Source organism: Saccopteryx bilineata, chromosome 9, assembly GCF_036850765.1.
Source record: "Saccopteryx bilineata isolate mSacBil1 chromosome 9, mSacBil1_pri_phased_curated, whole genome shotgun sequence".
Lineage (NCBI taxonomy): Eukaryota > Metazoa > Chordata > Mammalia > Chiroptera > Emballonuridae > Saccopteryx > Saccopteryx bilineata.
This window is the reverse complement of record NC_089498.1, coordinates 48,584,043-48,607,862: the sequence shown is the minus strand read 5'-3', so window position 1 is coordinate 48,607,862 and position 23,820 is coordinate 48,584,043. Positions and strand designations below refer to the sequence as shown.

The window sequence follows — 23,820 nt, the reverse complement described above, 5'->3', positions numbered from 1 at the left end:
CAAGGGTCCCCAAACTTTTTACACAGGGGGCCAGTTCACTGTCCCTCAGACCATTAGAGGGCCGGACTATAAAAAAACTATGAACAAATCCCTATGCACACCGCACATATCTTATTTTAAAGTAAAAAAACAAAACGGGAACAAATACAATATTTAAAATAAAGAACAAGTAAATTTAAATCAACAAACTGACCAGTATTTCAATGGGAACTATGGGCCTGCTTTTGGCTAATGAGATGGTCAATGTCTGGTTCCATATTTGTCACTGCTAGCCGTAACAAGTGATATGACGTGCTTCCGGAGCCGTGACACGTGCGTCCCGCATCACTGGAAGTAGTACTGTACATGAGCAACCCCGCGCTTTGCAGCGCCGCCACTTACAGTACTCCAGGATCTCTCACTGACCACCAATGAAAGAGGTGCCCCTTCCAGAAGTGTGGCGGGGGCCGCATGCGGCCCACGGGCCATAGTTTAGGGACCCCTGATTTAAGCCATTTACATTTAAAATTATTATTAATAGGTATGTATTTATTGCCATTTTATTCTCTTAAATACATTCTTTTTCTTTTCCTTCACCTTCTTAAAGAAGACCCTATAACATCTGTTATAATACTAGTTTGATGGTAATAAACTCTTATAGTTTTATATATATTATAGTCTGGGAATCTCTTTATTTCTCCTTCAATATACAATGATAGCCTTGCTTGGTAAAATAGTCTTGGTTGTAGGTTCTTGCTTTTCATCACTTTGAATATTTCATGCCAATCCCTTCTGGGCTGAAATGTTTCTGTTGAGAAATCAACTGAGAGTCTTTTAGGAACTCTCTTGTAGGTAACTAACTGCTTTTCTCTTGCAGCTTTTAAGATCCTCTCTTTGGGATGTGTCTTGGTGTGGGCTTCTTTGGGTCCATCTTGTTTAGGATTCTCTCTGCTTCCTGGACTTGGGTGTCCTTTTTCTTTACCAGGTAAGACAGTTTTCAGTCATTATTTCTTCAAATAATTTATTGATTTCTTGCTTTTGCTCTTCTCTTTCTGATACCTTTATGATGTAGATGTTGTTATGGTTCATGTTGTCCTAGAAGTCTCTTAAATATCCTAATTTTTAAAAAAATTTTTTTTTCTTTTTGCTACTCTGGGTGTTTTCTGCTACCTTGTCTTTCGAATTGATGATTTGATCTTCTTCATCTAACTTACTTTTTTTTTCTTCAAGTATGTACTTTATTGTTTGTTTGTTTTAAAGATTTAATTTATTGATTTTAGAGAGAGGAAAGGGGAGGATAGGAGCAGGATGCATCAATTTATAGCTGCTTTTTGTATGTGCCTGACTGGGCAAGCCCGGAGCTTCAAACCAGTGATCTCAGCATTCCAGGTCAACACTTAATCTATTGTACCACCACAGGTCAGGCCTAGTGTGTTCCTTTTTATTTTATTTTAATTGTGACAGAGACAGAGAGAGAGACAGAGAGAGGGACAGATAGGGACAGACAGACAGGAAGGGAGATGAGAAGCATCAGTTCTTCGTTGTGACACCTTAGTTGTTCATTGACTGCTTTCTCAAATGTGCCTTGACCAGGGGACTACAGCAGACCCTTGCTCAGGCCAGTAACCTTAGGCTCAAGCCAGGAACCTTGGGCTTCAAGCCAGTGACCTTTGGGCTCAAGTCAGGAACCACAGGGTCATGTCTATGATCCCATGCTCAAGCCAGCGACCCTGCACTTAAGCTGGTGGGTCTGTGCTCAAGCTGAATGAACTCGCACTCAAGCTGGCAACCTCGGGACTTTGAACCTGGGTCCTCTGTGTCCCAGTCTGATGCTTCATCTACTGCACCACTGCCTGGTTATGCAGGCCTAGTGTGTTTTTTATTTTAGATATTGTATTCTTCATTTCTGAGTGGTTGTTTTTATGGTTTCTATGTCCATTTTCATGCTGTTGAGGTTCTCACTAAGTTCCTTGAGCATCCTTATAACCATTTTTTTGAACTCTATATCTGGTAAATTGCTTACCTCCATTTCATTTAGCTCTTTTTCTGGAGAGTTCTCCTGTTCTTTCATTTGGGGCATGTCTCTTTATCTTCTTCATTTTGGCAACCTCTTTGTGTTTGTTATATGTATTAAGTAGATCTTCTATGCCTCCCAGTCTTCGTAGGGTGGCCTTATGTAGTAGGTGTCTTGTGGGACCAAGTGGTGCAGTTTCCTTGATCAGCTGAGCTGAGTCCTCCAGGAATGTCTTTTGTTTTGGGTATTTTGAGCTCTTCTGTTGTGATTGAATCTTTTTTTTTTTTTTAATTTTTTATTTTTTCTGAAGTTGGAAATGGGGAGGCAGTCAGACAGACTCCCGCATGCGCCCAACCGGGATCCACACGGCATGCCCACCAGGGGGCGATGCTCTGCCCATCTGGGGCATTGCTCTGCTGGGACCAGAGCCATTCTAGTGCCTGAGGCAGAGGCCATAGAGCCATCCTCAGTGCTGGGGCCAACTTTGCTTCAATGGAGCCTTGGCTGCGGGAGGGGAAGAGAGAGACAGAGAGGAAGGAGAGGGGGAGGGGTGGAGAAGCAGATGGGTGCTTTTCCTGTGTGCCCTGGCCGGGAATCGAACCCGGGACTCCTGCACACCAGGCCGACGTCTACCACTGAGCCAACTGGCCAGGGCTTGAATCCTGATTGCTATTGCCCAATTTGTGCATGGGGTCAACACTCTGGCTGGTTGACTATGAGGATTGACCCTGACCAGTGTACAAGCTGCTGTGCAAGTGCTGACCACACAAAGCAGATTTTGCCTCAGCAAGGTCTAGTCTAGTGTCCCTTTGGATATGTTGCTCATGAAGCTAATTCTATCCTGATTTGATAATTTCTGAAGCTGGCCACTGGGTCTATCTGTTCTGGGACCTTTTGGGAAACCTTGGTGCAAGTCAATATCAGATGCTGCCTGTAACTGACCCTGGGCAACCTGTTTGGACCTACAGAGTGATGCACAGTTTGTGGCTGCTCCTGCTGGGCCTTGGTGTGCATGGAAAGAACCAAGCTGCATAACAAGTCCAGCTTTCACCAGTACCAAGCCCAGCAGCAGGTCAGCAAAAGTCCCAAGGTACCCAGAGACCAGCCTCTGCCTGCTGACTGCCTGTTAGGCTCACTCACTGAGAGCCTCTGGTGGTACATGAGTTGCATGAGGTACATTCTTCGTGAGTCACCAGGAAGGGGCAAGTGGTGTTCACCATACTGATTCGGGTTCAAACTTGGTGCTAGTTTGAATTCGGGTCTGAGGCCACTCAGTCAATACTTCAGGATTGCCAAATCTAGCTGCCACATACTGGGTACTCACACATCTTTGAAGCCAGCAGTTTATCAGGCCCAAACAAACCAAGATTTGGCAATGTGAATGGAGGCCTCTGCCCTAGTCTGATGTGCAAGGAGAAAATGGCTCCCATTCTAGAGCCACAAAACAGTCTGTCCCAGACGAAGGCAGGAGTTTGATCTAAGTAGGGTTGGGCCTATGGGAATTGGGAGGATGGAGATAGTATATCTCCCATGAAGGAGAGATGTCAGTGAGTCTTGGGGGAGGGTCCAGTAGTGAACCCTGTGCCAGAGCCACACAACTCAGTCTGTCCTGGATTCTGACCTTAGCAGGGAAGAGCCTCCAGAAGTCAACAGGATGGGGCCATTAGGAGCCTGGGGGATGCGGATAGCAGTTCTTCTGCATAAGGGAGGCGCCACTGGTCAGGTTAATGGGAAAGTGGGGAGAATGGTCCCCATCCCAAAGCCTCACTAACTGACTCTGTAACTGACTCTTTCCTGAGTCTGCTTGGATCTCTGTACCCTGGCCCAGGCAACTGACCCCTCAGTAGGGTACAAACTCTGCAGGGTGCGGCAACAGGGAGTCCAGAGGGTGGGGCTATTTTATTTCTTCAGTCTGATGATGCCATATGGAGGGGGATGCTACACTGAAGAAAGATGAGCTCTCATTCCTGAGATTAGCATTAGAGAAGAGAGCAGAGAAAGGAGAGCAGAGAAAGGCCTTGTGGAGAAGGCCAGGAGAAGCAGCCAAGATGGTGGAGTGCTGAGGGAGAAACCAGTTTGTGCAGAGAGAAGGGGATGGGGGACAGAGGTGAATAAGGCTGGTGAGCTAGAAACCTTTGATTCTAGGAAACTCGAATAAGTCAGTGGCTTTGGGAGCCCTGAATGGAAAGGGAAGTGTTTTTCCACTGTGTGTATTTCTTGCCTGCTGGGTGCAAGCTAGGATTAAAGCTAATGGTGCACCAAAAAAAACCCCAAAAAACAAACAACAACAAAAAAAAACATCTGTGGTGTGGAAGAGGGACTCAATACAAGGGTCCTGGTCACTGTCCCTTCAGCTCTCTCCTCAGAGCCACAAACCCCAGTCTGTCCTCAGGTGACTCTAGCCTGCTTTGCTTTCCTTCTTCCCTTCCTTTGCCAGAGCCCAGGATGAGTGGCTGTGAGTTAGATTTTGTGCTTTGGCCCTTTAAGAGGCTGCCTGTGTCTCTAGCAGACTCTCATCTCTTGCTGGTTGACAGAATCCCCACTGATTTTCACATCCAGATGTTACGTGGATGCCTTTTCCTTGCTCTGATGCTCTGGGCTGGGAGCCTGCCTTCGGGTCAGTAACCCCCTGCAGCTGAGATAACCCTCTGGAACCTAGCCCTTTTTGTGTCGCCATCCTTCCTACCAGTCTCAACATGGCTTCTTCTGTGAATCTTTGGTTATAAGACTTCTCTTCAGCTAGTCTTCAATTGGTTAGTCTAGTTGATTGTTCTATATTTTAGTTTTAATTCCACTTTGGTCCTGGGAGGAGGTAAGTGTAACATTCACCCACTCTGCTGCCATCTTGGATTCCCCCTGAAAGAAGTTTCCACACTGTCAGGTTATTTGGGGTGTCTCTAGGAAATGCGTGATTTTATGCTCTTTGCTTCTCTCTCCTTCCTCTTACCCTGTTGGCATTAGTTTTCCCTCCCCTGGTTTCTGATTGTTTTTTCCGTGGCACCTATAATATATAAGTTTGAGATTTCAAAACAATTCACAGCCTGACCAGACGGTGGTGCAGTGGATAGAGTATCGGACTGGGATGAGGAGGACCCAGGTTCGAGACCCCGAGGTCGCCAGCTTGAGTGCGAGCTCATCTGGTTTGAGCAAAAGCTCACCAGCTTGGACCCAAGGTCGCTGGCTCGAGCAAGGGGTTACTCGGTCTGCTGTAGCCTCATGGTCAAGGCACATATGAGAAAGCAATCAATAAACTAAGGTGTCGCAATGAAAAACTAATGATTGATGCCTCTCATCTCTCTCTGTTCCTGTCTCTCTGTCCCTATCTACCCCTCTCTCTGACTCTCTCTCTGTCTCTGTAAAAAAACAAAAACAAAAACCAATTCACAAATGTGACAGAAACAAACTTTCTTTAGAAACGTATGTGAGAAATAGCACTGGGTACTGCAGGTTCATTTTGTGATAGCACCTAGCACTTACAGGTTTTGTCTGGTACTATTTAGGTCTGCGGTCAGGCAATGACCAGATAGCCAGTTTCTTCTACATTTCCTGAAATAGTTGTGTCAAAATTATGGTTGAAGAAAAGGAGACAGCATTTGAAAAAGAAACAAATGCATTTACAAGTAATCATACAGAAAAATTTCAGGGGGAAAATAAAGAACAGTTGTTTAATTTAGAATTTCATTATTTTCCTTAAACCAACCTAAGAAACATAAAATGGGTTGAAATGTACTTCTATTTATTTTCATTTTTAACAGGTTTTACTTATATCACAAAGGACTTGAAATGTTTTATGAATAAAATAAAATTATGAAATGTAATTTAAAGCATTAAAAGTCAAAATGGAAAAATACAAATTTATAAATGAAGGCAATATTGGGAAACAAAAATAAAATTGACATTAAGACCCTCAAGTCCCCATTACTAGTTACAGTTAGATGAGTAAAAAGTCTTCCATTTTTCATCTCTGAAATAAAATTACCACCCTTTGTGTGAGTTTAATTTAGAAAAAGAAATTTTATTTCTTGCACTGAGTTTAGGTAAGGAAAGGTGGAAATAGTCAGAGACAAAGAGGACCCAGGATTTGGATGCTGTTCTGAGTAAATCTCTTTGGGACATTAGTGAAATAATTTCTTTCTAAATAATTCTTATAGTGGAAGTGTCAGTATTGTGAAGGAATCTCTCTGAAGGTCACTAGAATCCTGTAGGAGAGCTGGATCTCTATCATACAACTGCCAGTGGAGAGAATCACTATTTTCTAGAAATGATCAAAACCCAAATAAGGAAATCCCCCACTTGAAAACCCCTAGTGAATTTGATACCTTTTGGCAAATTATCTTGGGCCTCAAAAGTCCCTTAATGAGCACATGTTTTCTATTAGGTAGTAAAGACTATTTACTTATGATAAAAAATAATTAAAGGGTATAATTTAATTTAAAACTTGTTAGAATAAAAAGCAAGTTAAACCAAATTAGGTCAGTGACTCCATCTCTTCTTTTTAAATAGGTAAATATAGAGACATTGGTTATATTATGTAAAACAAAGTAATTCTTGAAAAAGAAAAGTTGCTTATTATTTCACCACCGAATACAAGTGTTTTTATTTCACTTATAGCTTCTTGGCTTTGTGTACACTTATACAAAATTTCATACTTATTCATTGTTATTCATAGTCTAACTTTTTGTTGTGTGACAGAGACAGAGTCAGAGATAGGGACAGATAGGGACAGAGAGACAAGAAAGGAGAGAGATGAGAAACATCCATTCTTCGTTGCGGCTCCTTAGTTGTTCATTGATTGATTTCTCATATGTGTCTTGACTGGGGGCTACAGCAGACCGAGTGGCCTCTTGCTCAAGCCAGCAACCTTGGGCTCAAGCTGGTGAGCCTTGCTCAAACCAGATGAGCCCGCGCTCAAGCTGGTGACCTTGGGGTCTCGAACCTGAGTCCTCCACATCCCAGTCCAATGCTCTATCCACTGCGCCACTGGCTGGTAAGGTCTGACTTTTGTCACTTTGTGTATGTATAAATATTTTTCTATTTATACATAATTTTTATCTTAAAATTTTTATTGGATGCATTATAGAAAAGGCATTTATTAAATTAACAGATTACTATAGTTCTTATCACATTATTTTATTACATATAATTTATTATAAATTTCTTAAATACACAGAGATATATCTACTTATTATTACTAAAAACTTATAGATGTTACTATATATATCTTGTTACCTAAAAATTATAGTACTGTTTTAAGTATTTTACAAAAGATTTCTTGATCCTAGTAGGCTGTTTTTTCACATGAGTTTGTATAGATTAAGGCCTGATTTCAGAAATTTGGCCTACACTGCCCCAGTATATGTTTTGTTTAGCCCACATGGTACTGACACACACAGTATGTATGTATTGTATTCATTTTGCTATGTGTGTACATCTGTTCACGAAAGTGGGAAAACAGCATTTCACTACCTAACACGTCCTTTTCATTTCCTGGAAGACTTGCTTTAAAAAGAAAAATAAAGTGTTTTTTATCTTTTTATAGATAGGGTGTTAGGGGACTCCTAACACCCAATTAACTATCTTCAATTCAGTTGGAAACAGGAACAAATAATTCAGTCTGTTTGCCTACCTGTTTCCTTTGAAGAGAAAGCATAAATAGTAAAGCCCAAATTAGAAAGAAGTTGATCATTGTAAGACTGATGACTTCACCTTCCCTGGAAGGAGGTGAACAGGATGTCCCCTTTGATCACAGCTTCTTTCTTGATTTGGAGTGAACTTTTGTGCAACCACAACTCCCACCTATGGCATTTAGAAACAGCAGTGACAGCAGTATTAGACAACTGGCACACATGCCACTATGTGGAGATGACAGTGAATTTAGTATAAAGTTATGCCTTTTTAAGCAAGGAAGTCTTGGATATTTACAAATCTTACTACAAATTTAATTGGCTGATATACTCAGCCCAGCAAGGCAAGCAACCCTACTGCAAATTTTGTTAAGCTGTGGACTGGAATGAACTTGCATAATTACAATAAACCTGACATTGGTATCATTAACAACAGGTGTCCTTCAGTTAAGACTTGCAGCATTATAGATTTACTCACCTCTGTGTTCTGAGAGGTCATAAAAATACAAGATGTGAAGAACATCAATATTGATTTCTGAAGGCAGAGATCTTGGAGAGAAAAAGAGAACGAGAATGAACTTAGAGCAAGTGGGTTAAGTCTCTCCCCTCTTGCTGAAGATTGAGCTTTGGTTTTTAACCATCTTCACAAAAGGTTTCTAGATCCCAGGAGACCTTTTTCTTTCCCCCATAAGAGTGTCTATAGATTTAGGCTTAATTTAAAAAATTGGGCCTACAGTGTCCCAGACTGTTTTGTTTAAATTGCTTGGTATTGAAACATACAATATGTGTGTGTATTTACATACTATTTTTAATATTAATTGCCACCATTTCTATGTTGGAGGATTTTAGCGTCTCTTAAACAATAAAGCTCTTTTCTCCTCACATGTAAGTGTAACCCGCTAACCTTTGACTTTGTTTCTGCAAGCGCAGTTGTTTTACAACTGCATTGAGCAGCAATCCTATGGGGGGCCCTTGTTTAAGATAATCACAATACAGGTAGCCTCGTTCTCAGAGAGCCTGATTTTTTGGGTCTGTGGTAGAACCTAAGCACTTTCTTTTTAAAGCATCACTACTTGATCCTGATTTCCATCAGGGTTTTGAGAGCTATTTTGCAAACACTAGACTAGTACTAAACTCAAAATCTAATCCCAGTGAACTGACTTTGGGTGATGGGCACACAACGCAATCAACAGTTCAAATGCTATGGAGGTGTTCATCTGAAACCTATTTATTTTACTGGTCAGTGTCACCCCATTAAATTTAATTTCTAAACAATAAAAAAAGACCTAATCCCAGTGGAACTTCCTAGGTTCCTTATTTTATTTTATTTATTGCTTGACCAATCAGGGGTCTAACCAGTCACTTACTCCCCGTACCTCAACTATCTCTCTCCTGGTCTTCCCAGAAACTGATCTTAAGGAAGAAAGAAGACATTATTGAGATAAGATTAACTTGTATTTTTATTTATACATTTTCAAAAAAAGAAAAAGAAAAGAAAAAATTGGTTGTCTTAGTGGTAGAGGTCGGCCTGGTGTGTGGATGTCTCAGATTTGATTCCCAGTCAGGGCACACAGGAGAAGCACCCATCTGTTTCTCTATCCCTCCCCTCTTGCTTCTCTCTGTCTCTCTCTTCTCCTCCAGCAGCCATGGCTCGACTGGAGCGAGTTGGCCCCAGGAGCTGAGGATGGTTCCATGGCCACCTCAAATGCTAAAAAATGGCTCCGGCTGCAACAGAGCAACGGCCCCAGATGGGCAGAGCATCGCCCCCTAGTGTGCTTGCTGGGTGGATCCCAGTTGGGGCACATGCTAGAGTCTATCTCTGATCCCCCCTTGTCTCATTAAAAAAAGAGAATGAAATCTTCACTTACCTCTTTTATGTAGAAAATTTTATTTTTATTTCAGTTTTTCAATGCTGTACCTACTACAAAATGTCATTATTATTTCCTTATTTTTTTACACAAATGTATTAGAGGTGCACTACATAATTGGAAATGGTGAACTCTAGTAGTTTTTAGAATTTCTTTTCCCTCTAGTGTTGATAAGTAACTGTCTAAAAAAACAGGTGAGCAGAATTAATCAGCTGAGCTTCGTGTATTTTTCCACTTGTGCTCTCACCAGCAGAGGACAGTGAGAGTTCCACCCACCTAGTGGGGCCTGGAGGCTGGGAAAGAGCGGGTCAGGTTCCCCTAAGCCCGGATGATTTAAAAACCATTTGAAATCTTTTGTTTTTTTTACCTCAGTGACATTGGAAGACGAGAAATGCTTGTACGCAGCTATGACGAATCCCAAGTGCAAATGTGCCATGACATCCTTCAAATCCAGAATCTGAGGGAATCAAGAGGCTGTGATTAGGACTGCCATAAAAGAGTACCACAGTCTGCATGGCTTGAACAACAAAAATTCATTTTCTCACTGTTCTGGAGCCTAGAGTCTGCGATCAGGCTGGTGGCAAGGTTGGCTCCTTCCAAGGGCCATGAGGAAAGCATCTGTTCCAAACCTCTCCCCTCGGCTTGTGAACGCCCTTCTCCCTGTCTTCACACCATCTTCCCTTTGTGTCTGTGACCGAATTTCCTCTTCTTTCTTATAGGGTAACTAGCCATATGAGTTATGGCATACCCTGCAGACCTCATTTTAACTTAATGACCTCTTTAAAGACTTTATCTCTTAATACGGTGATGAGGGGTTAAGACTTCAACCTAAGAAATTAGAAGTACAGGAGCTGAATTCAGCCCGTAACAGACCTGAATCTCTTGAGTTAGCAGTATGCTGTGACCCAATCACTCCACCAGTTTGGGCATAGCTTCCTCTATCAAATGAGGGGCTTGGGTTGTGTCATCTCTAAAACCTTTCTGATCTAAAATTGTAAATAAAATAAGGTGTGTGTGTGTGTGTGTGTGTGTGTGTATGTGTTATATGTCTAAGACCTTAGAATTTAGCAGAAGACTGCTGGTGTCAACACTTTTTAAATTTTTTCTCACTTTCTATTTCTACTATCCTTCCGCATAACCCACTGCCTTCTGTTACCTGGTAGCTGAATTCTGAGAGAGGCTTTGTTGCATGGTGAGGAGAGGGGGGCTTTTTTCTCTAGAATACTGTCAGCCATCTCGTTTCATCAGTCTGTCTGAAGTTCAGGGCAAGGAGTTAAAATGACCACTTTCAATTTGAGACATCTATATTTTAAGACACTTATTAACATGCATTTTTAAATGACTAAGAATTTTATTCTATTATACTTGTATATTGGGATAAGCCTTATACTTTCATTATAAGGTACAATTTTTAAAAACAATGCATTAAAATATAAAATAGTAATTCTGATCTTTTAAAACAAACTTTCCAGAACTTATACACATAAATGAGTGTCTTCTCCTACCCTCAGAGTGGTCTGTACAGGTGACTGAGCAATCAATACAGTATTCCCACCTTCCTCAGTTACCACAGTCAACTATGGTGTGAAAAGACTAAATGGAAAGTTCCAGAAATAAACAATATATAACTTTTAAATTAAATGCTGTCCTGAGTAGTGTGATGAAGCCTTGGGCCATTTCACTCTATCCAACCTGGGTTGTGAGGCATCTTTTTGTCCAGTGTTTCCATGTTGTGTACGCTTAAGGAAATAAACCAATACTTAATCAAGAAAGAGTATTTACTGTAAACTGTTGTAACCATTTTGTGGGGCTATATAACCAAGCTTTCAATTTCATAAATTATAAAGATAAATTCCTTTAGGGTCATACCTTTGTCTGATTTGATTTAAAAAATAAAACCAAATGTTTTTATTATCAAACAACTTTGCTGTTATGAGTAGGTAATATACTTAGTCTCAGCTGACCAAAGAAAAATAAAATAACTCTAGTTTAAGGAAATACATCCAATTAAAGGCATATGCTTATGATGTTGTATTTAGTAAAATCATAGGACTACTATAGAAACCTAGAACAGCAAAAGATAGGAAATTTATATGAAAAGTTAAATGCTTTTAATTCAAAGATTTAGAATATTTTACACCTTCTAAATAATAGATTGTTGTTATAGATTCACCGCTATTGTTATCCATATTTTCTAATCTTACTGAGAAAAAGTAGCATAAATGATAACTCAATAAACATCTTTAGGTTTAACACAATCCTGCTACATCTAAAGTTGTCCCTTTTTTATTTTTTATTATACAACTAACACATGTCCAGCATTGAAAAAAACATAAATTAAGCAAAAAAAGAAAAAAGAAAAAAAACCTCACTCATAGTCTCACCATCTAGAAATAAACACACTTAACTTTCTGTTATGTTAAAATAATTTCCTGCTGAAACTTTTTTTTCCTTGAAACGTTCCCCTTGTTTTCCCCTTTTTAATATTTTCTTAATCCCTGACCTCCTAGTACTGAACCCTTTGGATGACCATTATGCACTCTGAACAGCACAGCACTCTTCTGCAGTATCTGGGCACAACAGTTGTACCTGTATTGAATAAACTCCCGTCTGTGCTTTGATTAGAAGTAAAACACTCTTCACCATTATTACTGTAGAGCTTGGAGTCAAGCGTCAACTTCTGTTGTCAGTCTGACATCTGCTCGGTACCGAAAAATCTCACTGTCCCAGGCATCTGTCTACTCATTCTTGCCATCTGAAGGGCTGCCATTTTTCAAGGCCCGCTGCCTCCCCCCCATCACTGCTTTTTAAAATTCTTTTCCTGTTTGCTTTGAACTTCATGAAAAACAGAAAAAGGTGATTTTTTTTAACTTCCTTTTCAAATTATAGCTCATCTCTCAGGGCCAATTGGTTTACTATTTTTTTTTTAAATAACCCTAAATGGGAGTCTCAATTTCTTACAGGAGTTTGTTTAATTCAGTCACTGAGAGGTTACTGTACTTGTAATGGCTAACGGTCCTGAGTGTGTGTAACTCCTGGGAAAGTGTGAAGAGCTTGACAAACTGGGGTGATGTGCGTAGGGGGGTGCCATCAACTTCTGTGGCCATTCCTGCTTCGTTTGCTCTATTTAGTAACCTGGTTTGCTATGAAAAGTGATTCATCACTGATGCAGATAATTAATAAATATCCGTTTGTTCTCTCAGTTTCTCATCATCTGATTCAAGGGGCAAACTCTCATGTAGCCCTGTTTCTAAGCGTTTCAAAGGGAGCAAATGCAAAGATTCTGGTGTAAGAGGACTTCCGGTTCCTAACTATCTGTTCATTTCAGGTCCCCACCCCTGCAAGAGGCTGCATTCACAGTTAGCGCCATGGCTGTTCACATTTAACACCCAGACTGGTCAAAGGCAAACTCTGCTTCCTCTCAAACTGCAGACAGGGCTGGGGAGTTGCAGCCAGAACCCAGCTGTGGAGAACTGCTACAATTTTCCCAGACTAGAGGGTTTGGGACTGACTTTTGGTTCTCAGAAAATTCCTGCCAGACCACCCTCCCTCCACACCACCAACACCTACATCTAACATGAATGTGTTTTAAAGGTTCATTGTATAACTAATACTTAGACATTTTGCCAACCATTGCCTAAAAACAATTTAAGTTGTTTGCATGCCTAAATGCAGGAAAAATAATTAGGAAACTAATTTGTGTACCTGAAACAGAACCCAGATTTGGGTCAGAAATGTCAAATTGTCCCTTCACCACTCCTACTTGTGGATTATTGGACAAGTTAGTTCATGTACTCTGGGCTTATACAGTGAGACAGTTCTAATTCTCATGCATAGGTTAACTGTAACTACCACGAAGTGATATATGTGAATGAACTTGGCAGAAGGCCAGACAAATATCTTGAGGGTATGAGTAGACTCTGAAGGGATTGTTGCTCTTAACATTTTCATAAATGATTGAGGAGAGATAGAAGCAAATTTTCTGATTTGCAGAAAATATTAAAATCCTGTAGATATGAGAAACTCAAGGAGATCCATTAAAAAAAAAAAATCTATCTGGCCTGACCAGGCGGTGGCGCAGTGGATAGAGCGTCGGACTGGGATGCAGAGGACCCAGGTTCAAGACACCAAGGTCGCCAGCTTGAGCGCGGGCTCATCTGGTTTGAGCAAAAGCCCACCAGCTTGAACCCAAGGTCACTGGCTCCAGCAAGGGGTTACTCGGTCTGCTGAAGGCCCACGGTCAAGGCACATATGAGAAAGCAATCAATGAACAACTAAGGTGTTGCAATGCGCAATGAAAAACTAATGATTGATGCTTCTCATCTCTTTCCATTCCTGTCTGTCTGTCCCTGTCTATCTCTCTCTCTGACTCACTCTCTGTCTCTGTAAAAAATAGAAAAAATTAAAAAAATCTATCTGGAAGCTGAACAGATGCTTATGGTCCATTTTCTACATCACGGATTACAGCATCTCTAGTATGGTGGGCCATATGATCCTATTAAGGTGTCCAGAGTTAACCTGTTCATTACCTGTTGGTTCTGGAGACCTTAATCATTAGTTATCTTAATAGCAAGCTGCTAATGATGGTTTTGCCGAGGACTCAGATACTTCCCCACTTTGGCCAAGCCAGGGTACTCTGCATGTGACCTGTCAGGAAAGCCCTTCTGTGTATCCGGCCACACAGCTCTCAACCCACATTTCCATCAAGTCACTGCCCAAATGTCCTGTTATTCACTAGCCTTCCCAGGTCACTCTTTCCAAAACAGCATGGCTCCACTCCTCGAACTCTCCATGACATCATGCTGACTTTATTCCTTTAAACAGCACTATTCCTCACTGACATATTGCATATTTCTTTGTTTGGTCATCATCATTTCTTATATGATGCTTAATGTTATGCATCAATGGGACTGAACCGTGGGTGCCCAGATGTTTCATCAAATGTTATTTTGGATGTTTTTGTGAAGGTATTTTTTTGGATAAAATTGACATTTAAAGTAGTAAATTTGAGTAAAGCGGATTACTCTCCATAATGCGGGCCTTATCCAATCATTTAAAGGCCTTAAAAGAGCAACTGAGGATGGAATTTCTTCTTTCCTCAAGAAAGAAAGAATTCTGCCTGCAGACTGCTTTTCCCTGACCACTCCCTGCTGGCCTACCCTGTGAGATTCTGCCCTTTCCAAGCCTCCACGACTGCATGAGTCATTCCCTTAAAATCAATCTCACCCTCTCTCTCCACACACACACGCACTTCATTGGCCCCGAAGAACCCTGACTAATACATGTCACTTATGTATAAACTCTATGAGGGCAGAGTCTTTATCTGTCCACTGCTCTGAATTAGCATTCAACAAAGTATTTGTTCAATTAATTAACTGATTAATGGAGTAGCTAATATTATTATTCTCAGCAGAATATGCAATTGAGATTTCTCTGACTTTTTAATTTTTATTACGCTGGAGCTTTAAAATTATTTTTATTTCTCCTTTTATTCCCTATTATCATTTGCCTTAGTTTACTCACATTTCAGAACTTTGATTTAACCTATTTTCTGGCCTTTTCAAAAGCTTTTCTGTTAAAAAATTTTTGAGCATTTAGATCATTTTGTTCTTTGTGGGTTTCCTGCCTTGTCACAGTCAAAATGCCCCAGTTTCTGCCTGGAGAGTTTGGGGTAAATCTTTGCATACTGTGATCTTGAGTTAATGCAAAAATTTTAAAACGCGCAAGCTATACAGAGCATTGCTTACATCTCACGATGTTGCAGTCACAAGGGGCTCTTCTCACCAACTGTTTCATTCTTGAGGTAGTGTTTTTCATGTTGAGCTGACTATGAAATGTTTCCAGAAGTTGGATCTGTGTAGCAGGCGTGAGGAAATCAGGGAGGAGGTTGGTGCCTGTGCGTCACGGGCCAGATATCGGCGTCTCTTCTCTTTTCTGCTCCAGGATCCACACTTCTCAAAGTTTGAATGTGTTTTGGACCGTGCATTTTGATTTCCAATCAAAAACTTTAAAACTTAAATGAATGAATTAGAAAGTACATTTATTTTAGGCAGCTCCAGAAATCTTGAGTATATGCAGTTTTTCAGAAATAGCATTAAAATAATACTCCATAAATGTAAAATGATGTGCTATGCCCCTGAACACTTGATCATTTAAACCAGGGGTCGTGGGCCTGCTCATAATATAATCTTGTGATGTTAGATAAAATTAGCATTCTAAGGAGGATAGGGACCTCTACCTATGACACACACACACACATACACACACACACTCACACACACACACACTCACACACACATTCACACACACATTCACACACACACTCACACACACACACACACACTCACACACTGTTGGGTATCAACTCTAAGTGCCTTTGCCTTGTCAACTTTGGCCAGCCTCATACCTAGAAATCTTTTTGAGTTTAAATCTGTGTCATCTTCTTCGGTTTCTGGGGAGAATTGAGAATTGAGAGAGAAGGAAAGCAAGTAACGTTTCCTGGTTTGCTCCCTCTTTACAGCACCCACGGCGGCTGACGACAAGAAAATGCTCCTACTCAGTGTGTTTGCTTAGAGTCAGTTTCACTCTCTGTTGCAGAGAGGATGTACTGATCTCTTCTAGAGACAGATTTTTACATTGATTTGAGAACTTTTGTGTGTTGGCAGTGTCTGGAATGTTAAATGATTAGTATATGTAATCCCAGGCTGTACAATAGAGCAAGGTAGTACAATAAGGATCTCAAAAATTGGAATGACTTTCATATGAAAGCCCTTCCCATCTTAGCAATTAACCATTTGGTATGCTTTCAATAGTATTATTATTTACTAGACTGCTCAAATGCAATTACTATTCATTAGCTATAAATTCTCTGATCTAGAAGGATTAATATTAACAGGATGATCTGTAGAGCAAGTAAGAAGTAAGGAACTGTCACCCTGAGAAGATAAAATGATTGATGTTCAAAGCTGCTTGAAAAGATCAAAGACTCAAATGTGTTTTAAAAAGTAAGAGTCATGCAAATGTAAAGAGTAAAAAACAGCCCCAAGTTATTAATCTTCACATGACATGCCCATGTGCACATCTGCTTTTAGAAACTCAACATTCATTTTTTTATTACAATCAATGCTTTTAGTCCCAGAACCTGGTGCATAGTGGGAGTTCAAGAAATGTCTATTGGATTCAACAGGCAGTGGTTTGCTAGTGAAGCCAGCATACTTAGGCATAATTCCTCTGATCTATGTCTTAGTTCCAGTTGTTCTCTACATAGAATTGTTCATAAGTGGAAAGTAAGCTGTATTCTGTTTTAAGTTTACCTGTCTCTTGATTGTAGGGGAAATAACTGTGTAATAGGAGTTAGGACACTTAGATAAGTTCTAGCTCTCTATATTTTGGTAACAAGTGACCCTGAACAAGTTCAGATATTTTCTTGATATTTTGGTGTCATTTTCCCTATTGGGAGATTGGATACTAGTAATGCATTTTTTTTTTTTTTTTTTTTTTTTACAGAGACAGAGTGTCAGAGAGGGACAGATGAGGACAGACAGGAAGGGAGAAAGATGAGAAGCATCAATTCTTCGTTGTGGCACCTTAGTTGTTCATTGATTGCTTTCTCATATGTGCCTTGAGGGGGGAGGAGCTGCAGCAGAGCAAGTGAGCCCTTGCTCAAGCTAGAGACCTTGGACTCACGCCAGCGACCTTGGGCTTCAAGCCAGCAACCACGGGGTCATGTCTATGATCCCAAGCTCAACCCAGCAATCCCATGCTCAAGCTGGTAAGGCCACAGGAGGAAAAGTGGATAGCTACATCTTCATTTTCCTTTTTTGAGGTCCTATGGTATTGTGTATGACCTGAAGGAGATACAGGCTTTGATGACACGGGAAAGGACTATAATGAGAGGGAGGGACTTTTGTGGCACTGATTTATATGTGTAGAACATTTAGTTCTCTTAACTGAGAAGAGTTCAGTATTATTACTGTACCACAGAGTACAAAAATATATTTACCATGAAACAAACAAAAATGGCCTTAAGAAAAAAAATCCAGAACTAATAGTTTAAATTTTTTTGATACTTGGCAATACGATTTATATACTTCACATAAAATGAGAGATTATTTGAATTCATGTATAGAGATACAAAAAATAAGTACTAGAAAATCTGAGAAAAGAATAAACTGGAAATTATCCCCATTTTAGGGGCTCAATTTTCTAGGGAACTCTAGTCTATAACTGAGGCAATTTGACACACTGTCACTAAGACTTATATGCTTTTATCTCAAGAAGAAGGAAACCAGAAATAAATTAAAGATTGGTTTTTTATTAAGTGAAGTTCATTTTTTCTGAATAAAGGTGAAGAAAATTTTATTGGAATTGTGCTAAGACCTTTAAGTGCATTATTCCATTCAAGTGACAAACCCATAAGCGATTATTTCTACTTGATAAAGAATAATAATTAGAAAGAGACTCAGAATATAAATTACTTAATCCACAGTCACTAGGCTAGTAAGAAGGAGCCGGTGTTTACACTTACACCCAGAGCCCTGATTCCTACTATTCATGGCACTGTTTCAAGGGTGGTTTGGAGAACCTAAGATCTGGACTGGCATTCAATGAATTGGCCCCTTTTCTTGGAGATGAGCCCGCAGGAGGGTGGAGTCCCACACTGGTTCCGCCTGTGTCCTGTGACAAATGCAGCTGTCTGGATGGTTTATTCTTGCTTACCAAGCTGCTTAGTCCAGAAGTCAATAAAATTCTCTTCATGCTTTTCTCTTGCAGATACTTACCTTTTCCCCTGGATCATTGTCTAAAGGTGATAATGCCCAATTGACGGGTATCAACTCTGAGCTGTTGAAACTGAATAAGACTGTTACTAAAAGGGAAGCTGAGTGTCCAGAAGGCCACCGTGAGGGCAAATACTGCTGTCTGCCGTGTCTTCCTGGTATGTTACATACACATCCAGCAATTAGAGTGAGAATCAGGGTGAGGACCAGCATACAGTAATAATGAAGAAAATCTTTTTACAGCATTTGCTTCTCCTGCATAATAATTGCATGTGTGTGTGGAGTGGGGGTGAGGGGGGACAACAATTATGAATATATTTTCCCCAGACCAGTTCAATTCATCTTTATCATACTTGTTTGATGTTGGTATAATTATACTTTGCAAATGATATGTACTTCTGAAATAAGAGGAGTTACCTATTTAGCTCCATTTTTCATTAGCAAAAGAAGACTTTTTTGTTGATATTAAAGCTTATCACATCAGCACTGATTACAATATATCGTAATAATTGTAGCACTCTGAAAGCAAGTGTCTTAGTACTTCCCCTCACTTAGATGACACTGAAGCCTGCAAAAATACATTTGCATTTTGCAGCTTAATGACTAGCTGAGCTAGAAAAGCAACCGACAAAACCAGCGGTTTTTGAAAATCAGTATTTTGAAATGCAAACCAGTTTCAGATCAGAAATCCTTGAAACATCAGCTCATTGGAAGCTAAGCAACATGCAATTGTGCAGGCTTTTTCAGCATGGAGTAAATCGACTCTGTTTCATACAGCTACACATCTTGTCTTGCTGTTTTGTGATTTAAGACAGGAAGATAAAGGAAAACATCTGGATTTACGAGACAGATTACTAGAACCATAAAGGATTGTTGATAGGGTTTTCTGGTTGGCCTCCAGGGATTTTAGCACTCAAGCTGCTAAACAGGCATGAGTCTTGTTTATAATAAGATTCTACCAATCTTACGTGGCCTTCTGCCCAGGTTTTAATAACCCTTATGGAGTATCTCCCTTATAATCCAATCATTTTATACTTTAACCCATTCTTATAACTTGCTAAACACAACCATTTTATAACTTGCTAAAACACAACCAATTTGTCCTGTGAATTCAGAGCTTTCATATTTTTAAAACTTAAAATGCAAATTAAAACAAAGATAATATGCTCTGTATATCAAATTGTCAAAGATTTTTGTCTGTTTGCTTTTTTTGTTTTGCTTTGTTTTACATTCTTTTAAGGAGTGATCTCAGCCCTAGTGAGTTTGCTTGTGAGATTAAAAACTCTTATATGCCACTTTTTCTTTTTAAGAAAAATTTGAATATGTGGGTCAAAAACTTGAAAAAGTTTGCCTCTTGCGATACAGTAATCAATTAATAGAAAAATGTCTTAAGAAAACAGCTAAAACAAAGGAAAATACTGTATATGTGGCATTTCATGATGATAATGATGTAGAATTAAGTAAATTTTGGAATACTCAAAACCTGGAACATTATGTTTAATCAAAGTCTTGTTTTCTGATATATTTTTAATATAATCTTCAATGTACATAAATTCCCTTACGAGGTTTGTAACTGACCTGCTGGCTGAATGAACTGGTGCTTTCTGTTCCATCTCTGAAATGTCCTGGATGGCATCCGACACATACTGAGTTCTTTCCCCACTTCTGTTCCCTTCAGTTGAATTTTAGGCTTTTATCAGTACTCAAATTGCTTCCAAAGCTGTCTATGCTTATTGGTGTTGTGAGATATATATATGAGTTAATTATTATATAATCAATGGCTTATGAGTACAAAGGAAATACAGATTTTATTTATGTGAAAACTAGTTTAAATGCTTTGGAGAACTTCACTAAAGGTGAGTTGCTAACTGAATTAATGAATGAGGTGAGAGCAAAATTATTGAAAAAGTCATAAGAATTTTGAAAGGCTTTCATACAGAGTATTGGTGTCTTTAAATTTTCTTTCCATCAAAAAGAAAGGAAGGACCCTAGCCTAGTAGCACAGTTGGTTAGAGCACTGTCCCTATACACCAAGGTTGTAGGTTTGATCCCCGGTCAGGGCACTTATAAAAACCAACCAATGAATGCAAACATAAGTGGAACAACAAAATTCATGTTTATCTCTCTCTCTCCCCCTCCATCCTTCCTTCCCCTTCCTCTTTCTCTAAAATAAATTTTAAAAAAAGAAAGAAGGAGGGAGAGGGGGAAGGATAAAAAGAGGAAAGAAGGAAGGAGGAAGGGAGGGAAGGAGGGAGGGAGAGAGGGAGGGAAGGAGGAAAGAAGGAAGGAAGGGAGAGAGAGAGGGAGGGAGGAAAGAAGGAAGGAAGGGAGAGAGGGAGGGAGGGAGGAAGGAAGGAGAGAGAGAAGAAAGAAAGAAAGAAAGAAAGAAAGAAAGAAAGAAAGAAAGGAAGGAAGGAAGGAAGGAAGGAAGGAAGGAAGGAAGGAAGGAAGGAAGGAAGGGAAAGAAAGAAAGAAAGAAAGAAAGAAAGAAAGAAAGAAAGAAAGAAAGGGAAAGAAAAAAGCAAGAGAAAGACATGAAGTCATAGGTGATGTATTTTGGATGTGACTTTAGTGAGAAAGAATCTGGAATTCTAATAACTTTATTCTACATCACAAGACAGGCAAATAATTATATAGCTATACTTTATAAATTAAAATAAAATACAGTATTTTTTCAATGATTCCCTATTTAGTGAACTGACATTTTTGATAAACCAGTCAAAAGAGTCCTTGCAATATCACCATATTCAATAAGGATTTTACAGTATATTGTATATATCATATGCATATATACATATACATATTACACATACCTATACATATTACACATACATGTACTCATATATATATGTGTGTGTGTGTATATTGGTATGTATAGGAGTGCACCAAAATGATAACAATGAATATCTCAGGGTAATTGACATACAGATGCTATTTGTACTTTCCTGCTTTTTCCAAAATGTCCACTGTGAGCATATGTACCTTATACTCAGGAAAAAAATGTATTTTAAAAACTTATTTTCTAGAAAACAACTACTCACTTTTTATATTTTGATAAATTTAGGTTGTATACGTTGGAGGAAAGAAGCCTGTGATTTATTCTATCCCTGTCATGCTATAGGCATTGAGCTAGACACATTCTGCAAGGTAGTCCATTAAAGAGGACAGTTCTCTTAGAAACCAGGATAATAACACAGCAAATAAAATTGTACTTTGGCTTGGTTTCTTTTAAAATATTGCCATAATTAATAAGGCCCCTTTGTACTGTATTTGAATTAGATTCCAGGTTTCCATGATTTGGTTACATTTCTCTGTTGAAGGAATATTGTTGCTGTTTACTAAAATATCATATGTTTAATTTGATTATGCAGTAAGTACAGTGGTACCTTGAGATATGAGTTTAATTTGTTCTGTAACTGAGCTTATAAGTCAATCAACTTGTATATCAAACAAATTTCTCCCATTTAAAATAACTGAAATAGACTTAATCCATTCCAGCCCTGTGAAACATCCCCAAACCATCCTAAATTATGAAAAAAGACGTGTTTTTAATTAAGAAACACACATGCATACTTTACCAATGCATAACAAAATATATGAAATAAAAGAAAAAAGTGTTATTTAGTACTGTATTCTTACCTTGGAGACAGATGAGTGTGGCTAATGGAGGTGAATGGTGGAGGAGGAGGGAGGGAGGAAGGGATGCAGGCACTGTAGACACGTAAACTAAAACTGCACTTTCTTAACACTAAATGTAAACTAAAACTGTGGTATTTTTACTTGAAACAAAACTAAAACTGCACTTTCTTTACTTAAAATGAAAAACCACAAAAACTTAATTGTAAAAAAGTGCACTTTCTTAACTTTAAACTTAACCTAAGCTTAACATTACGTATTTTTCATTTAATCATCACCTGTTTTTGCCTTTTTGGCTGCAGTTTCGACACTTTCACTTGCAGGACTTTTGAATAAAAATCTATCCAAAGAGATTTGCTTTTGCCTGCCTTTAAAAAGTAAATGTTACAGAAATTGTGACAAACAGCATCATTAAAAAGTGCTGAAGTCACGACCAGTTGAAAGTTTTTCTGGTGTTTCTTTTCAGTGAAACTTGAAAGCTTCTCCCAGCATTGCCAGCATGTCTTTAATTTCCCTTGTAGAAATCACTTCCTCCTACCTAACTACTACCCTCCTCCTCAGACTGAATCTCTTGCAGAAGCTCCGTATGTTGCATCATCTGTAGCTCCATCAACTCCTCAGTTGAGAGTTCTTCCTCATGTTCCTCAATGAGCTCGTTTACATCACCCTCATCTACCTCCAGACCTATCAACTTTCTGAAGGACACAGTCTCCTCCAACACTTCTACCTTGGTCTTGGTCTCTGGTTCGAATCCTTCAAAGTCCCTGTCTGCAACAGCATCAGGCCATAACTTTTTCTATGCCGAGTTCAAGGTTCTTCTTGTAACCTCTTGCCATGCCAAGTCAATAATGCGTAAACATATCATGATGTTGTAGTGATCTTTCCAAAACTCTCAGAGGGTTAGAATTGTATTCTCAGTCACCTCAAAGCAACGGCGGAACAAGTGCTTTGTGTAAAACTCTTTAAAGTTGGAAATGACCTGCTGATCCATAAGTTGCAAAATTGAAGTCATGTTGGGTGGGAGGTAGAGGACTTTCACGAATTTGAACTCATCAAGAATGTCATCTTCAAGACCAGGTGGGTGGGCTGGAGCATTATCAAGGATTAGTAATGCTTTCATCGGGAGTTTATTTTCTTGAAGATATTTATTCACTGCAGGACCAAAGACGAGATTTACCCATTCAATAAAAAACTGCCGCGTAACCCATGCCCTAGCCTTGGTGTGCCACATAACCTGCAGTTTTTCTTTAAGAATCTTGTGAATCTTGGCTCTGGCTGGTTGGCTCAGCGGTAGAGTGTCGGCCTGGCGTGCAGGGGACCCGGGTTCGATTCCCGGCCAGGGCACACAGGAGAAGCGCCCATTTACTTCTCCACCCCCCCTCCTTCCTCTCTATCTCTCTCTTCCCCTCCTGCAGCCAAGGCTCCATTGGAGCAAAGATGGCCCGGGCGCTGGGGATGGCTCCTTGGCCTCTGCCCCAGGTGCTGGAGTGGCTCTGGTCACAGCAAAGCAATGCCCCGGAGGGGCAGAGCATCGCCCCCTGGTGGGCAGAGCGTTGCCCTTGGTGGGCGTGCCAGGTGGATCCCAGTCGGGCGCATGCGGAAGTCTGTCTGACTGTCTCTCCCCGTTTCCAGCTTCAGAAAAATACAAAAAAAAAAAAAAAAAAGAATCTTGTGAATCGTAAAGGCTAGAGGATTTTTGGAATGATACACTAGCAGTGGCTTTACTTTACAGTCACCACTAGCATTTGCACACAATGCAAGGGTCAGACGGTCCTTCATGGGTTTATGGTTTGGCAGCTTCTTCTTCTCTGCGGTGATGAAAGTCCTCCAGGGCATTTTTTCCAAAATAATCCTGTTTCATCACAGTTGAACACCTGTTGGGAGATGTAGCCTTCCTTTGCGATAAGCTCAGCAAAACGTGC

General features: G+C 39.8%; 1 protein-coding gene across 1 annotated transcript in view; it reads left to right on the top strand.

Moving 5' to 3' along the window:
* Positions 1–23,820, top strand: part of FAS (Fas cell surface death receptor) — a 44,283-nt gene that overhangs the window by 8,132 nt on the left and 12,331 nt on the right. Inside the window, exon 2 of the mRNA XM_066243526.1 lies at positions 18,258–18,420. Coding sequence (XP_066099623.1) covers positions 18,258–18,420 — 163 coding nt within the window. The remainder of the gene's footprint in view (positions 1–18,257; positions 18,421–23,820) is intronic.